At 32.7% G+C, this 17,654-nt stretch overlaps 1 protein-coding gene across 1 annotated transcript; it reads left to right on the top strand.

The window, feature by feature from the left end:
* Positions 1–912: 912 nt before the first annotated feature.
* On the top strand, positions 913–2,592 carry LOC134689868 (E3 ubiquitin-protein ligase TRIM45-like). The gene has a single exon (XM_063549837.1). It carries the CDS (start codon positions 913–915, stop codon positions 2,590–2,592), a length of 1,680 nt encoding a protein of 559 aa, XP_063405907.1.
* Positions 2,593–17,654: the final 15,062 nt, after the last annotated feature.

A 17,654-nucleotide genomic window follows, 5' to 3' on the forward strand; every position in this document is an offset into this window, starting at 1 on the left:
ATTGTCAATTTTTATTTGTTGCACTTCAGTGTTTCTGTTGTTTCTTAGTTCTCCTCTTATATTTGATGTGTTTCCCTCGGTATTTTTTTGTAACCTGGATTTGTTTTCTTTCAATTGATGGATGACTACTGAACAGTGGTAAACTACTGTTGCCAAATATTTAAGAACCTTTTTTTATTTTTGTATATTATGATAAGGATGAAAGAATAGGCAATATTTGATCAAAATTAGCCACAACCTTTGCTTTTAACACTGGGTTTTAATTGTCAATGAATATCACCCAAGGGAAACCCCTCAAAAATGGAATTCGGAAACACATTTTTACGTGAAATAAACTCATCACAGATATCAGGACTGAATTTTGTATATACGCCAGACGCGCGTTTCGTCTACAAAAGACTCATCAGCCACTTTATTTTATTATTTGTAAGCGTTATGTGATAATTTTACAATTAAGCATAAATTCAACAATATGTTATTAAATATCGTCTTGGACGACGGAACATAAACGTCAGCAATTTGCAAAACTAGGTCAGTTGTCGCATTCATTGACGACATTGAGGCCAAGAGATGCATTTACTGCCAGTGAAAAGCATGTATGCAATGATTTAATTATTAAATAGTACATATCTAATAACAAACATCATGGATAATCTGTAAAAATTAATTCTGCACCTAGAACAACAACGGGACAAAACAAAACACGCATAAAGTTGTCCGTGGTAGTAAATGGAACCAACACATGCGGCATATTATTTAAACGACCCGTCATTAGCCAATCGAAATCAGCATACTATGACTAGCCGATCATAATCATCCAAATTATTTTTTCATCATATTCACATTTTGTCTGTGAAAATACAACTACAGTGTCATCAATTTGTAAATTCTAAACTTACTTTTTTTTGTAGAATGGCGAGTAATTGGAATGTTTGTGGTGTATGCGATTTCCGAAGCATCAACAAAGCATCAGTAGTGTGGTGTTCAGAATGTGACGAGGGACTTTGTGGCGAGTGTAGAGAACACCATGATGCATCAAAATCAACAATGAACCATGGCATTATTTCCATAACAGAATACCAAAGGCTACCTTCAAATGTGTTAGCGATAACACAAACATGTCATAAACACATAGAACAATATCAAACATTCTGTAAGAAACATGATTGCCCGTGTTGTAGAAGATGTGTGATAGAGACGCATAATGATTGTAAAGATCTAACAGCAATAGATGACATCGTCCAAAATGTCAAGTCATCGAACGCAATTTTAGAGGTAGAGCAAACGCTGGTCCAAATGTTGGAAACTGTACGCAGAATTCGTAATGACCGCTCGGAAAATTTAAAATGTATTCAGGATCAAAGAGTAAAGATTGAACGTCATATAAAACAAACCCGGAAAATGATCAACGACCATTTGGACAAAGTCCAAGAGAGTATAATGAAAGAATTATATTCCAAAGAGGAAAATGAAAGCAAGAGAATTAAGCAGTTGTTGTCTGTGATTGAGGACATTGAAAAGGGGATTTCTAACCTAAAGGTTAACCTAAATACCATCAAACTAAATGCATCCGATTTACAAACATTTTTAGCATTAAAGCACATTGAAAAAGAAGTTTCAGACAAAGAAGAATGCATTTATTCCGCCCTTGATGGCGAGGGAAGCAAGAATATAACTCTTTCTTTGCTTATCAATAAAGAAAACCGAAATATTTGCAGAGCTGCTTGTTTTGGGTCCATCAGTGTTGAGTCAAAGTCGTGTAAAGTTGTTATTGGCAGTAACAAAAGCAAACAGGCTCAGATGATCGTACCCATTTCATTTTCCAAATGCATTGATGATGTCATTCTAAGCAAGAAACTGCAAATAAATTTGAAACCTGCCGGATTTATTAAAGGTTGTGCAATTCTGCAAAATGGGAAGATGATGTTATGTGATTATAATAATGGAAATTTATTTGGGTCGAAAAGCAACGGTACGCATGAGTTTGACATTCGGCTAGATACATGCGCATTTGATTTTGCATATTTTGAAAAACTAAACGCCGTTTCCGTTACCGATGGTTTTTATGGAGATGGTATTCACTTTATTAATCCTTCTAGCAGGAGGATCAAGAGATCTATACGAACTAGTGGTGATTCATATGGGATTGCTGTTAATGGAAATGCCTTGGTATACTGCAAGTCAGGCACAGGAATAATGGAAATTAAATGGGATGGTAAATCAGAAAAGGCACTAGTTCAATTTAATATGCCACACTATTCGTATGTTGCAGTGCATGGTGACAATATTTATTATATAAATAAAGACAACCATTCTGTAACATGCTACAATATCCATGGAAATCCAAAATGGGAATTCAGGGATGCACAAAATTTGCGATATCCACAAGGTATATCTATAGACAGCGATGGAAACGTGTATGTTGCCAGTATGGATACAAGCAGTTTGGTTATCATTACCCCTGATGGAAAGCGTTGCAGAACGATATTGTCCTCTCGTGATGGCCTAAGTAGACCACATGCATTGCATTTCGAACCAACAAGTAACAAATTGTTAGTTGCCAATGAAAAGCAAGATCGCATTTCTATTTGATGTTTCATAAAACAACTATTGTAAATTTGTATTCGGAACCTATTTGTTATATATTTGTAGAATACTATATATGATGTATATACATATAATTATATTCAGACTATAGTCGCCGTCAGCTAAAATTCGTTGCGGTTATCGGTTTAAATAATCGAAACTATCAATCGCGTTCACTCGAGATATAGGTTTTATCATTCCATTCATAAATCGCGAAAAGAAAACCACTACTGACCTACCTTTTAAGTGATCACACTGTAATAATCCTGACCTTCACATTTTCCAGAATGTTTTACATTGTAATTCCGCCATCTTCGTTTCTATGAGGATCATTTGTTTACATGTGAAATTCGTCACTTACGCAGTTTCCTGAAATGTTCTTTTCATTGATGTGATGCGGTTTCCCTCGTTTTATGCAAATGTTATGAAATGGAACTCTACGGAAACACTTCCGGGAAAACAATGGCGGATTCCACCATTCAAAATACTGTGGATTCATTTATTTTCGTGGGTACCAATTTTCGTGGTTTGAGGGAAACTTACATATTCGTGGATATTTAATTTCGTGGTTTCGGCAAAGTTTACATTCATTTCTTAACAAATTTTGTATTGCGTTGAACATTTGAATTCGTGGTTCTACTGTACCCATGAAATCCACGAAAATTGGTATCCAACGAATATTAATGAATCCACAGTAGTCTTGGAAAATGTGAAGGTCAGGATTATCACAGTGCAATCACTTAAAAGGTAGGTCAGTAGTGGTTTTTCTTTTCGCGATTTATGAATGGAATGTAAAAAACTATATCTCGAGTGAACGTGGTTGATAGTTTAGATTATTTTTACCGATAACCGCTACGAATTTCAGCTGACGGCGACTATGGTATGCACCGTCTAGAATATATGTAAATAGTTAAATGAGGTAAAAAAGAGTCAAAGCATTTCTGTATTTAATGAAACTTTTTTTTTTAAATTAATTGAAAGCTCATTGATCTATATCTATATAATTATGTATTGTATGACATTATGTAATAAATTGAAAATAAAATTGACAAACTTTTTTGGATATTTTGGTCCTCATTGCATTCAACTTCGTACTTTATTCGGCTTTGTTAACTTGATTCGAACGTCACTGTTAAGTCTTTTAGACAAAACCTGCGTCTGGCGAAAATACAAAATTTCTAAGAACAATATAAAATTAGAAAAATTTACTCATTTTTGCATCTTCAGAAACATAGATTTGTACAAATAAATAACACTTGAAGATTTTAAATGCCACAAGTGATCAGGTCTATAAATATCTATCAGTCGTTAATTCCTCTTATTGTTGCCACTGAAGGAGAATTAATTTTAAATGGGTCCGTTACACATACAGTGGTAGACTATTGAAGATAGATCGACCAACAAGTTTTAACAACTGTGAAATATAGATTATAAAAATTGTATTTGATTTAGATTGACTGCATTTGATATGTCTGTATATATTGATCAACTGTTAAAGAGGTTCTTGTCCCATTCGAGAAGAAAGACTTAGCAGTGCATAGAGAGCATACTTTCAATACCACTTCCCGTCGTCTTCTTCTCGAAACGTAACGAATATTAACAAAAATACCGAACTACAAGGAAAATTCAAAACACAGAAGGTCAAATGACAAAACGAAAAGCCCAATTACTTCCTACGAATGGAAAACAACTGGAAAATTCATGACTTCGTACCGGCATTTTCAGATGTAGAAAATGGTTGATTAAACCTGGTTTTACAGCTAGCCAAACCTCTCACTTGAATGACAGTCGCATACGATTCAATTACACCGACAAGGCGGAGTGAACAAAACAAACAGATAAAAATATTAATGATGGCATGCTTATGGGAACGAAATGTGCGACACTCTTTTCTGATCACAAAATCTAACTTTTCGATTTTGAGTATCACCACGGATGTCAAGCAGGATCTGCTTTCCCTCTCCAGAACAGCTGAGAGCACTCCTAGTGTTTGATCAATCTTAATTGTAAATGTTGAGAACTGTGGTTTGTCTTTTCGTTGTTTTTCGTTCTTTGCCATACAATATTCATTTTGTCCGGCGTAATATAAAATTTTATGATGAGTTTATTTGCCACCACTGGGTCAATGCCACTGCTGGTGGAGATTTATTTTCCATAAGGTATCACCAGCCTAGTTGTCAGCACTTCTGTGTTGACATTAGTTATCATTGATTTGTTCATGATAATATATTAACTGTAAACAAAACTTTGAATTTTTGGGAAACTAAGGCTTTCCTATCTCAGGAATAGATTACCTTCCCTGTATTAAAACTTTTAGGAATTTTTCGTCCTCAATGCTCTTCAACTTTGTACTCTATTTGGCCTTTTAAACATTTTTTGATTCGAGCGTCACTGATGAGTCTCTTTTAGACGAAATGTGCGTCTAGCGTTAATATAAAATTATGATCCTGGTATCTATGATGAGTTCATTTGTTGTTGACTAATGAGTTGGAATATACTTTGGTAACTGTCGTCTCTCTCTTGTAGGGTGAAATATTATATTATATAAAAAAAAATGCATAGGCTTATTAAGAAGGGATACAGTTACGATACTGTTGTCAGGTCATTAAAGATTGCATATTTTGGCGTTAATATTGATTCCCTTATAGGGTCTTTGCATCGGAACTAAATGTGTAAAATTTAGAAATTAGTATGGCGTTCTTTATCACTGAACTAGTATATATTTGTTATGGGGCCAGCTGAAGGACGCCTCCAGGTGCGAGAGTTTCTCGCTACATTGCAGACCTGTTGGTGACCTTCTACTGTTTTTTCTTTTTCTTTGGTCGGGTTATTGTCTCTTTGACACATTCCCCATTTCCCTTCTCAATTTAATATCTACTCCTACCCTTTATAGTGGATGTTTACCTATTTCTTTACAGAGATGTATTTTAAAAACTTATATGTTATTGCAAATATAATAGTTTCAAATAATGCATCTATAGAGAGAGAAAACATAGTCATCTCATTTGATATGCATAGTATTGTCTTACAATGTGTATTGTCTCATACATAAACTTTTCCTGATGTATAACATGTATAACATGTATCAGGTGAAATGATATCAAATTTGAAAACCCGCGCTATAATTACTTTATCGTGCTTGGAAGTCGTTTGCATCTGACTTTGTTGGCGTCATTCCTTCCTCTAGTTCTTTTGGTGACGGTAACTTTTTTAAATGTTGACGATTGGAAGACTTGTTTTTGGTTAAAACAATAATATTTAACAAATTCATTTAATTCATTCTAACGCAACATTCGGCTGTCTTAATTTTTATTATTATAAAAAAACACTTGTGTTTGACACCATGTATATATATATGTTTAAGAGTTAATACAACATTCATTATTTTTCTATGATTATATACATTATGGAAATTAAAGCATCTAGTGGTATAAATTTTGACAACTGTATTTGATTTATACTTGTATTGTCTTAAGTCACTATGTTTTTATATACTTTAAATATGAATAAGCTCATCAGCGGTTTTAAATACTAGTACAATACATCGATGTATCGAAATTTGTATATAATTATTGCAAATATAATCAAATATGTTCAATAAGAACAGAAAGGATATTGTGCAGTTGTGTCAGTACCATTCAAGAACCATATCATTGAAAAACACAAAGTGTATATTAAACATTTTAAATATTCATATCAATTGTTTTGCGATAACTTTTTTTGTTTTATTTTTTGATAGGTTCTTTTACAAAAAATGTTTCATCTGGTATAAGGTTTTTGATTGTGTAACATTCTGGCCAAGATCATCAATGAAAATACCTAAATATTCGAAACACGTGACTGCTACTGTAATAACGGGATCATGAATGTTTAAGGGCAAAATCAAGCTTTCAATTATTTAATATATGGCAACCAAGCATCCTAACTGATAAAGCTAATCCACAAAATATGGGGTGTTATGAAAATATAACAAAGTAAAGAAATTGTTACAGAAATTGTAAATAAGCCATGTGATATTGCGTCCATTAAAAAAAATACCATTGCCATGACGAGTTTAAAAGTGATTGACATCATTGACATGAACAGTAGATAAATAAAGAGATCAATAAAAACAAGTTCAGATATACATGATATATATGGAACACCTTCAGGCATAGATTACCCAAGCCGTTTTTGGCACAACCTTTTGGAATTTAAAATCCTCAATGTTATTCAACTTTCTACTTGTCTGGCTTCAAAACAATTTTGATATGAGCATCACTGATGAGTCTTATGTAGATGAAACGTGCGTCTGGCGTACTAAATTATAATTCTGGTAGCTTTGACATGTTTGATAACTTATTAAAAGAGAATGCCAGCTGTTATTGGTTGGTACGTAGCCAATGTGGTTTCTGCATATTTTAACATTTTTTAACGAACTTGCCTGATTTTTTCCCTACTATCGGTGCCTCAAATACAATGATATTTGTCATTTTGGATATTCCGTTTTCACCCTCACAAGCATCTTCTCGCCATAAACTTGCAAAAATGACGTTAGATAACAAAAGCGAGCTAACGCGTATAAGTAGATGTCTAATTCCCGCTGTCCTGTGATAATATCAACTTAAACTCAACATTACGCATTTTTAAAACATGTTTATGAAATACAGCCTAAAAGTAAGAAAAAAAACCATGTATATGTACCTGTACAGAGAGTTCCAATCCAAATGTCTTCTGTGTACTAAAAAGTAATTAAAAAGACACATAATGTTATGTAGGGTATTTGCGAAAAACAGTCTTGGAACAGAATTTCAATCTCCTTGGGACTCTGGAAGTTACACAGTCGCTCGACTGGTATTTTTCGCAAATACCCTTTGTTTGGTATAAAATTGGTTTGCAACTTATGAAAAATTACTATCTCTCAATTTTGTGTAAATGAATATATAAAAACATGGTTGCCTAACTTTCTTGGTAATATAGAAAGCGAAAACACCGACCAACAATCATCTTTACGGAAGAAGAGGAAATTGTAAATCTAAATCTCCAGCCAATTGAGTGCTCATAACAAAATCGGTCAAATTCGTGTATGGTATTATACTGTACAGGACTAATTTGTTTGCGAAATACATCAAACTTTTCTCACAAAGAGTAAAACGACGGATACCTTTCAAAAAGCAGAGTCTGCGTATTATCACAGATTACTGAGCTATCAAATAATAATATGAGGCAGGCATAACCTGTGAATGGGGACGAAGTCTGTATGTATTATTTTTTCATTCAAAATGTTGATAAAAGAAAAACGAAATACCGTGCGTAACGTTCCCGATTTTGGTTCTGTTGTTAGGGAATTTGCTGTGACGTTCTTTAAGTTATGACGTCATATTCGATGTAAACAAAAGAAACGCTTTCATCAGGTAACGTTTTTTTCCATATCAAACAATTATTAAAATTAATTTGTATTGAGATCTAATGTTATATTTTACTAGACTGATAAATAAAAAAAAAATCAAAGTCTCATGCAAACAAGACAGTTATCTGCGCAAATACGAGGAAAACCGGAACAGGAAGTAGATCTGAAGAAAAAAAAGTTAACGATTTTGAGTTCATAAGTACAATGAAAAATTCGGGAAATTTTCCCGATTTTTTTTTTTTTTTTTTTATTGATTTTTCTACCGTAATTGGGGACTTCGTCCCCATATTACATATATATTTATTTCGATATGAGCAAAACCCTCAATTCAATTACCAATATCATAATGGCATATTTTAAAGTCAACAAATAAAAATAGAATAAATGTTTTTATGAGTGACTGTCGGTATATTTCTGCAAATGCCTCTTGGTATATATATTTCTTAAGATATGATTATAAAATTTATTTCATTTCTCAATATCATAATGGCATATGTTTCAGTAAAATTAAAATGAAAACAAAATGTGAATGGCATACAAATTAAATTCTAATGCAATTTGGATGTAACGATTTTTTTCATTGGCTAAAAGTTGCCGTCAAATCAACAGTTGACCTGGCGTAACTAAGGAGGGACCCGCCATTTTGAATTGATGAATCAACAAATGTTCGATTACTACTATATAATCAAAAATAAAACAACACCTACCTCGAATTCGCCTTTTTAATGTAATTTTATCCGAATATGAAGCGTACAGGTAACGTAATAACGCCCAGTTTGTAAGTTTCATTTGTATGACGTCACGTTTACCCATGACGTCTTTGTGCCAAAATCATTCATGAAGTTTCGCGGATTTTTTTTTATTTGACATATTTAGACATTTTTTTCACTTTTTATCGTATTTTTTTCTTTTTGTAATGCATTAGAATCGGAATAACAGTACTGTAGTTGAAGAGTTGCCACCGTCAATTTTGATTTGACGATTGCAAATCTCCGTTTTACTGTCTCCGCGACGCGTCGCCAGTAAAACTGCAGTTGTGACCGTCAAATCTACAATTGACGGTGGCAACTCTTCAACTACAGTACTGTTATTCCTTAAGTAGTGTTCTGATTATCATACAGTTAAAATAAGTTGAACATATAATGGTGATATCCACAACTCTTAACTTAAGTAAATTGACAATGTCATGGCAATACAGGAAACGTTTACAGAACAGTGCAGTATACATAAAACTATACAGACTGTGTGAAACAAACTTCTTAAAAAAATTCGTGAGTGATCTCAGTTTCCTAGGATCTAAATTATGATTGGAATTTTGTGAGAAATCTCCCAAAAGATTAACATGATGATATTGAAATAAGACATCAGATTAAAGTTATTTAAAACCTGACTTAATAAACGTTTTACTCGTCTCTTATTTTTTTAAACTGTATTGTATTACTTAAACGTTTGCAACAATTTGGAAAGAATCGACAATTTGTAAAATACTCAAAACAAACCTTAAATGTATCTAGTTTGTGCATGCTCTCATAACGAACTGCAATGTTTCATGTAATTTTTATCAATTTTTGACCCAATAAACCCGCAGAGAATAACACGAATACTCAGCTGTTAAATATAGTTTATATATAAATAAACATAGTATCTTGATGACAGGACAGTTAAATACATTCATTCAACGCCTATCATCATGGGTAAATGTATGTGGATTACGTTGTTTGCAAATCAACTTTGCAAATTTACACTTAACGGCTCTTAATTAAGGGAAAACGGTACTTTTACATTTTCCCTGTATTACGTTAACACAAGGCAGGTAAAAGAAGTCAAATTATGATGTAAGGGTACAATATATTTTCTTATTTTTCTATGAATAATTGCAGTGTGTATATTAACAATATCAAAATCTATTGAAATACTTTCGAGGGGATTATTTTCAAAGACTTCCAAAATTTCATAAATTTGGTGCACAATGACGGTGGGTATGGGTAAAATAAACAAGCTTCGTTAAAACTTGGTCATGATACTATTTGGCCTTTATTTTTGAAATAGAATAATAAAGTACTGACACCACACATAACTTTTTTATCCAGGTTTTATTATATAAAAAAGTGGTAAATTAAGAAAATGTTATAACTAGTAGTGTCACCTATGACAGAATAAATAGTACCGTTCTCCCTTAACATGTAAGTTATAATTATAATAGGAGAATAAAATATACTGGCCAGAGATGTAAATACAACGATACTGTTCATATGCTATAGAAATTAATGTTTTAGAGTTGTTTATTGAATAATACTTGCATGTAAAATTAATAAAGATAGGATCAGTTGTTTTAATATCAAAGTAATATTTAGTTGTGTCATACATATTATTTGCATCTTATTTTAATCTAAAAATGCAGAGTTTATTGAAATACCAGATCTTGTAACATATGTACCTGTTCTTAATGTTTACACATAGTTATATCTTTAAATTGCTGGTAAAAAAATCAATAAGTCGATAGAAGGGAGGTTAATTTTGATTGTCATCAATTTGGAATTTTTCAAGGCATCTATTGAGAATTTTCAAGGCATCAATTGAGAATTTATTCGATGCAACTTATTTATACTTGAAAATAGTCTGAAATGGCCTTTATGTGTACTCAACTTTACTGATTTGTAATCGACCAGTCTGAATAGGTGTACAACAAATTGATCTTTATTTCGAATATAGTCTTATCTTGTATAACTTGACCTTTATTCGACGTAGTTTTAACCATTCTGGATGAGTTCTGAACCCTATTCGATCTAGTCTGACAAATACTTGACCTAGTCTGAACCTTATTGACCAAGTCTTTTAGTTTACCAACCTTGAAAAATCTCCAAAATTAACCTAAATATATCCTTAAACCTCTATAACTTTTTTGTATTTTCCTCGTGGTTGCTCAAAATTGTATGGCATTGTAAATTTTAAAAATTAGTGCAAATAGTAACTATTTGCTAATTATTTGACAATTGCTAACCATCATTCTAGTTCCGTATACAATCTGAACAGGATTGTTTTTTAAATTACACATAGCGTACATGCAGTTTATCCGTATCTCATTAACATCTGTATACAAATCATTTGTCAAAAATTGAAATGGAACACTATGATGATTTTGTTTAAATTCAGGCAATTCATTTTTATTGTATTTAGATTTTTTTACGTGTGCTCACATATATAAATGTCGTATAATCTCGTTTTATCAATGCAATTTGTATGCGACTTTTTTTTTATAACAAGAAACCTATGTTTGAAATACCCGCGTTATTTTAACTTTATTTCGCTCAGAAAGTAGTTATCGTTTACGTGTTAACCTTCCTTGTTGTTGGCAACGGTTTCCTTTTGAAACACTTTTGACTATTTCATGAATCGTCAGGTATATTACTAAATACATAATTCATTTTAGTCATTCTGCTGTAAAATGTGTGTGTCTTACCATATGTGCTAAGCAAACAAGTGTGTATTGAAAGTTTGATACGGAAATGAATTACGCATACATCACACACACTTTTTTATTTCTATGTGGTTAGAGATCTAGAGTTACCATATCTAATATGTACTATAACTAGCTAATATATTATTTTTTAATTACCTTTAATTATATTTTCACTACGGAATTATAATTCAATAAGTCCCCCTTATGCCTTATTGATATTTTTATTTCAACAACTCAAAAATAGCCATTTTTAAAGACTGACATACAACTACTTTAACATAATTTATTTCATACATATAAAGAACTCATTGATATATATACATACAACAAAGTCAATTCCCAAAAATACGGGACTCCAAGGATAATTCAATACGGAAATTCAATAATCTAATGGAAATATCAAAAACCGAAACACATCAAACAAATGGATAACAATTGTCATAATCCTATCATTTCTAAGGTGTTTCACTCAACTTATTTTACACTTTAAGGGTTTGTAAAGTAGACGCATCCGGTCATTTAATGATCGAATTGACTTTGATGTACTAAAAAAAGCAGATCGGTCATATCACAAAAATACAGAACTTCAAAGAACTCCCTTCTTTCAGTTTGATAAAATTGAAATGGTAACAGCTTATTTAGCTTTTTGCCAGTTAAAGGACACCCAATATTTACCTTGCGAATACACATGCATGCATGTTCTCGAATTTTAACTATATCGTAACTTTGATCCTGAGTGTGTTTGTATTTATTTGTATATATTCCTGTGATGTAATTTTGCCATTTTAACGGTATATTTAACATTGTCATAACAGTGCGATTTTTGACTAGCCACAAAATTAGACGTAACCCATCATTTTGTCTTAAAGTGTCCTGAAACTATTTATTGATGTAGAAATATTGAAGTTATTGTCTAATAGTTTGTTTCAATCGATGTATGTTGCATTGTCAATTTTTATTTGTTGCACTTCAGTGTTTCTGTTGTTTCGTAGTTCTCCTCTTATATTTGATGTGTTTCCCTCGGTATTTTTTTGTAACCTGGATTTGTTTTCTTTTAATTGATGGATGACTACTGAACAGTGGTATACTACTGTTGCCAAATATTTAAGAACCTTTTTTTATTTTTGTATATTATGATAAGGATGAAAGAATAGGCAATATTTGATCAAAATTAGCCACAACCTTTGCTTTAAAAACTGGGTTTTAATTGTCAATGAATATCACCCAAGGGAAACCCCTCAAAAATGGAATTCGGAAACACATTTTTACGTGAAATAAACTCATCACAGATATCGGGACTGAATTTTGTATATACGCCAGACATGCGTTTCGTCTACAAAAGACTCATCAGCCACTTTATTTTATTATTTGTAAGCGTTCTGTGATAATTTTACAATTAAGCATGTATTCAACAATATGTTATTGACAGGTATTAAAATATCGTCTTGGACGACGCAACATAAACTTAGGCAATTTGCAAAACTAGGTCAGTTGTCGCATTCATTGACGACATTGAGGCCAAGAGATGCATTTACTGCCAGTGAAAAGCATGTATGCAATGATCTAATTATTAAATAGTACATATCTTATAACAAACATCATGGATAATTTGTAAAAATTAATTCTGCACCTAGAACAACAACGGGACAAAACAAAACACGCATAAAGTTGTCCGTGGTAGTAAATGGAACCAACACATGCAGCATATTATTTAAACGACCCGTCATTAGCCAATCGAAATCAGCATACTATGACAAGCCGATCATAATCATCCAAATGATTTTTTCATCATATTTACATTTTGTCTGTGAAGTTACAACTACAGTGTCATCAATTTGTAAATTCTAAACTTACTTTTTTTTGTAGAAAAACCACTACTGACCTACCTTTTAAGTGATCACACTGTAATAATCCTGACCTTCACATTTTCCAGAATGTTTTACATTGTAATTCCACCATCTTCGTTTCTATGAGGATCATTTGTTTACATGTGAAATTCGTCACTTGCGCAGTTTCCTGAAATGTTCTTTTCATTGATGTGATGCGGTTTCCTTCGTTTTATGCAAATGTTATGAAATGGAACTCCACGGAAACACTTACGGGTAAAACAATGGCGGATTCCACCATTCAAAATATTAGTAGTCTTGGAAAATGTGAAGGTCAGTATTATCACAGTGCAATCACTTAAAAGGTAGGTCAGTAGTGGTTTTTCTTTTCGCGATTTATGAATGGAATGTAAAAAACTATATCTCGAGTGAACGTGGTTGATAGTTTAGATTATTTTTACCGATAACCGCTACGAATTTCAGCTGACGGCGACTATGGTATGCACCGTCTAGAATATATGTAAATAGTTAAATGAGGTAAAAAAGAGTCAAGGCATTTCTCTATTTAATAAAAGTTTTTTTTTTTAAATTAATTGAAAGCTCATTGATCTAGATCTATATAATTATGTATTGTATGAAATTATGTAATAAAATTGACAAACTTTTTAGGATATTTTGGTCCTCATTGCATTCAACTTCGTACTTTATTTGGCTTTGTTAACTTGATTCGAACGTCACTGTTAAGTCTTTTAGACAAAACCTGCGTCTGGCGAAAATACAAAATTTGTATGCAATTAGAAAAATTTACTCATTTTTGCATCTTCAGAAACATAGATTTGTACAAATAAATAACACTTGAAGATTTTAAATGACACAAGTGATCAGGTCTATAAATATGTATCAATCGTCAATTTTTCCTTGGAGTAGCCTCTGAAAGAAAATTAATTTTAAATGGGTCCGTTAAACATACAGTGGTAGACTATTGAAGATAGATCGACCAACAAGTTTTAACAACTGTGAAATATATATTATAAAATTTTGATTAAGATTGACTGCAGAAAGGCTTATAGTTGGAGATATTATGGACATAATTGTGCAAATCGTGATACAAGCATGAAATTTGGTATAAAGGTTGACTAAATGGTACTTATAAAAAATCCGCTGCTGGCCAGAAAAAATAATCATTTTTTCAAGATGGCCACCACACATTTGGAAAATGACGTCATAACAAATTAGCCAATATTTGTTAATCCTTTGAAAGGTGTGTTATATGTAAAATCCATTGTAAGTTTTGATAAAAAGAAAATGACAGTTCATAAATAACGACTAGACAATACATTAATGAAACGTAAGGTGACTTCCGGTTTCAAAATGTCGGCTGACGAGTCAAAAATTTCGTTTTTTTTACTTTCAAGCAATTTTACTAGGGATTTGAATCCTTGAATTATGTGTCATGTATAATTCAATGTAAGATATGATAAAACGTGAAAAACAGCTCCTGAGTACGACAAAACAACACATAAGAAGAAAAATAGTGGTTTCCGGTTCCAAATTAGATGTAAATACGTATTTTTTTTTATAATAATCTTCATCAACTTAACAAGTAATAACACAAGCATGAAATATAAGTATGAAATATGGTATACAGGTGGACTAAACGATAATTAAAAGAAATCAGGTGCTGGCCTTCAAAAATTTCCATCTTTCAAGATGGCCACCGATCATTTTGCAAATGGCATCATATCCAATTGTAAATCTTTGAAAGTTGTGTTATAGGTATAATCCAATGTAAGGTTTTATTAAGCGTAAATTACAGTTCCTAAAGTACGGAAAAACAACACATAATTGACAAAAAAGAGAGATTTCCGGTTTCAAAATGGCGGCAAAATTTTTGAAAATGTATATTTTTATCATTTTCATCAACTTAACAAGTGATATCACATTCTTTGTTAAGATTAAATGCCTAGTTTTGTTAGAAAAAAACAGGTTGGTTATCTTAAAATTATCGGACAGTAGCCAATAACAAAACTCGTTCAAGGCAGGACAGAACGGTAGCATTTACAGTCACCAACACAACTGGATTTTTCGCCTCCTCATTCCAAAAGTTCCCGACAGGAGGATGCAACTTTAACGGTAGCCGGAGAAGTCCTCGATTTTGTTCTGTCATCCAACCCCAGTGTTCATGAATTGGTACATAAATCGAGCTGAGCCCAAACTTATCCTCCTTGATACGCTGCTCTTTGGATGTGCTCCGAAAAAAATACTCTTGAAGGTGGAACTACATCACAATGCCGCTGCTTCCTGGGTAAAAATTTACATCGTGCCTCGTTAAAAGCAAATAGTGATGTTGTTCTGTCATACATGATGCAAACAAATGCTTCTTTTATGTCCTTGTATGTGTCTTTATACTTCAACAAAGAAATAAGTACGTCCCTTACATGTTGAAATACTTCCTATGTCATCCAAACTGACTTTTTCCCTTAGTGTCACATGCACTGAATGTATGAATGAAAGGAAGAGTAGCTACACTAGGACCAAACGCATTTGATATATCAAGTACAGGAAGCCATCAAAAGTCTTCATTCCTGCCAAAACCTATTCACAGTTTGTTCCACCATATTTTTGGAGTGCTGCAATTTTTAATACTACTACATCTGTGTCGGTGCTACCTTAAATTACCGTCCTACAACAATTTTCATTATCAGGCCGAACATGGACAACATTCGTATATCTGCTTCTCCATGCTTACAAGCGGTAGCTGGAAAGTATCCTTATTAGTCTCTACAGAAGCATTTCTGTCGGCAAGACACTTGAAAACTTTTGTTTCGCTGTCATCTTCATAGAGAAAACTACTCCAGAACCCAACTTTTGTCTTCTGACATCTAGCCTTTCAATGATTCATTTAGTAAATCTAACACAATATCTACTCTTGAATACTTTTCGACGTAAGATTTTATTTACGGCCGTATAACACAATTGCAAAATCATCCAATATTGATTCCCTACATGGTGGCTGGAATTAAACATTGCTGCTCTATCAACGATAAATGCCTCAGAATTTGGATCTGGAAATTACAAAATGTTTCAAGTTTATCCATTTGCACCGATTTAATACCACTGTTTACAATGACATTCGAAGACAAAAACGGAAAAGCAGTTTGTCTTTATGGATTAAGAAATATTCCAAATCAATTTGTCCACTGCGACATAAAATAAAAGTCTAGAAAAGATATCTAAGAGCTCTAGCTTTTTATTTTTACAAAAACGTTTACAGATTTATTTTACCGACATAATAGGAGTTGTTCTTTTTAATCTGGTTATAAGAAACCGGTTCTCCTTCGTTTTGTATTTGCTTCATACAATCTTCAAAGTATTTGCATTTGATCTTTTTAAAGAAACCCTTGTGTGATCATTAAGTCGTTCATCTATTATAGAATGCCTCAAACCACAAGATCTTGCAAATTTAGCTGATAGTCTACTGACTTCTGGTCTAGCTACCATCAATATGTCTAAATGAGGTCTTCGGTTGAACCTATGACAACACATCGCCCTTTACAATTGCATTATTCTGTTTTTGTCTGATCAATTGTGTTATAAGAAAAATATTTCAAAATCAATTGCCACCAGTGGGTGACTTAAGAGAAGGGAAGCCATATCTCGGAGAAGGTCGGTCGCGATCGAGAATATGTTCCACGATCAAGACCTAAATGAATACAGTATCATGCTTTATATGGCCTGTTTGTACAAAATCTGACTTATGAAATAAGCATACTACCAAATTCACAAGAAGTTCTTATTTTATAATTGAACGCCAGGAATTGAACTGTGGTAGAGATGACTATATTTTCTTACGCCAGTCTATCAAATCATTGAACGTCACAGAGTCATGATATGATTATAATTTCTGTGTTTAGCTTTCTTAAGCCGATATATACCTTTCAAGCTAAAACACATAGAGTTATCTGATGCGCGTGTCTAGTCCTAGGTACATTTGAACCGAAATACAAGAATATGCCGTTCTAGGTGTTGCAATAATGGTTTTAGTGAGGACACATCTATCTTCACGTAATATATCACCCAGAATTTTATAACAAGTCATTTCAATGTGAAATCCACCTTACATGACGATAAACTTATCTTCTCTGTACAAATCAGGCAATTCCCACTGAATATCCATAACCAAAAGTGGCTGATCTGCCGTTACTATTGATGTTTTTTTCTCGTTTTAACCACATTTTCCATCTTATCCATCAACTACCTGATCATTGCAACTGAATTGGCTTGTTTTTAAACAGTGGCATCATAGATTTTACACTTACTTGCTTTTTAGAGTAATGAGATGAACTACGATTTATACCAGTTTGCCCTGGTAATGCATACAAATCACTCATTA

This window comes from Mytilus trossulus, chromosome 11 (genome assembly GCF_036588685.1).
Source record: "Mytilus trossulus isolate FHL-02 chromosome 11, PNRI_Mtr1.1.1.hap1, whole genome shotgun sequence".
In the NCBI taxonomy this organism is placed as follows: Eukaryota; Metazoa; Mollusca; class Bivalvia; order Mytilida; family Mytilidae; genus Mytilus; species Mytilus trossulus.

Excerpts from the sequence above, each read along its gene's own strand:
- LOC134689868 (XM_063549837.1), top strand. The coding sequence starts at position 913 with ATGGCGAGTAATTGGAATGTTTGTGGTGTATGCGATTTCCGAAGCATC.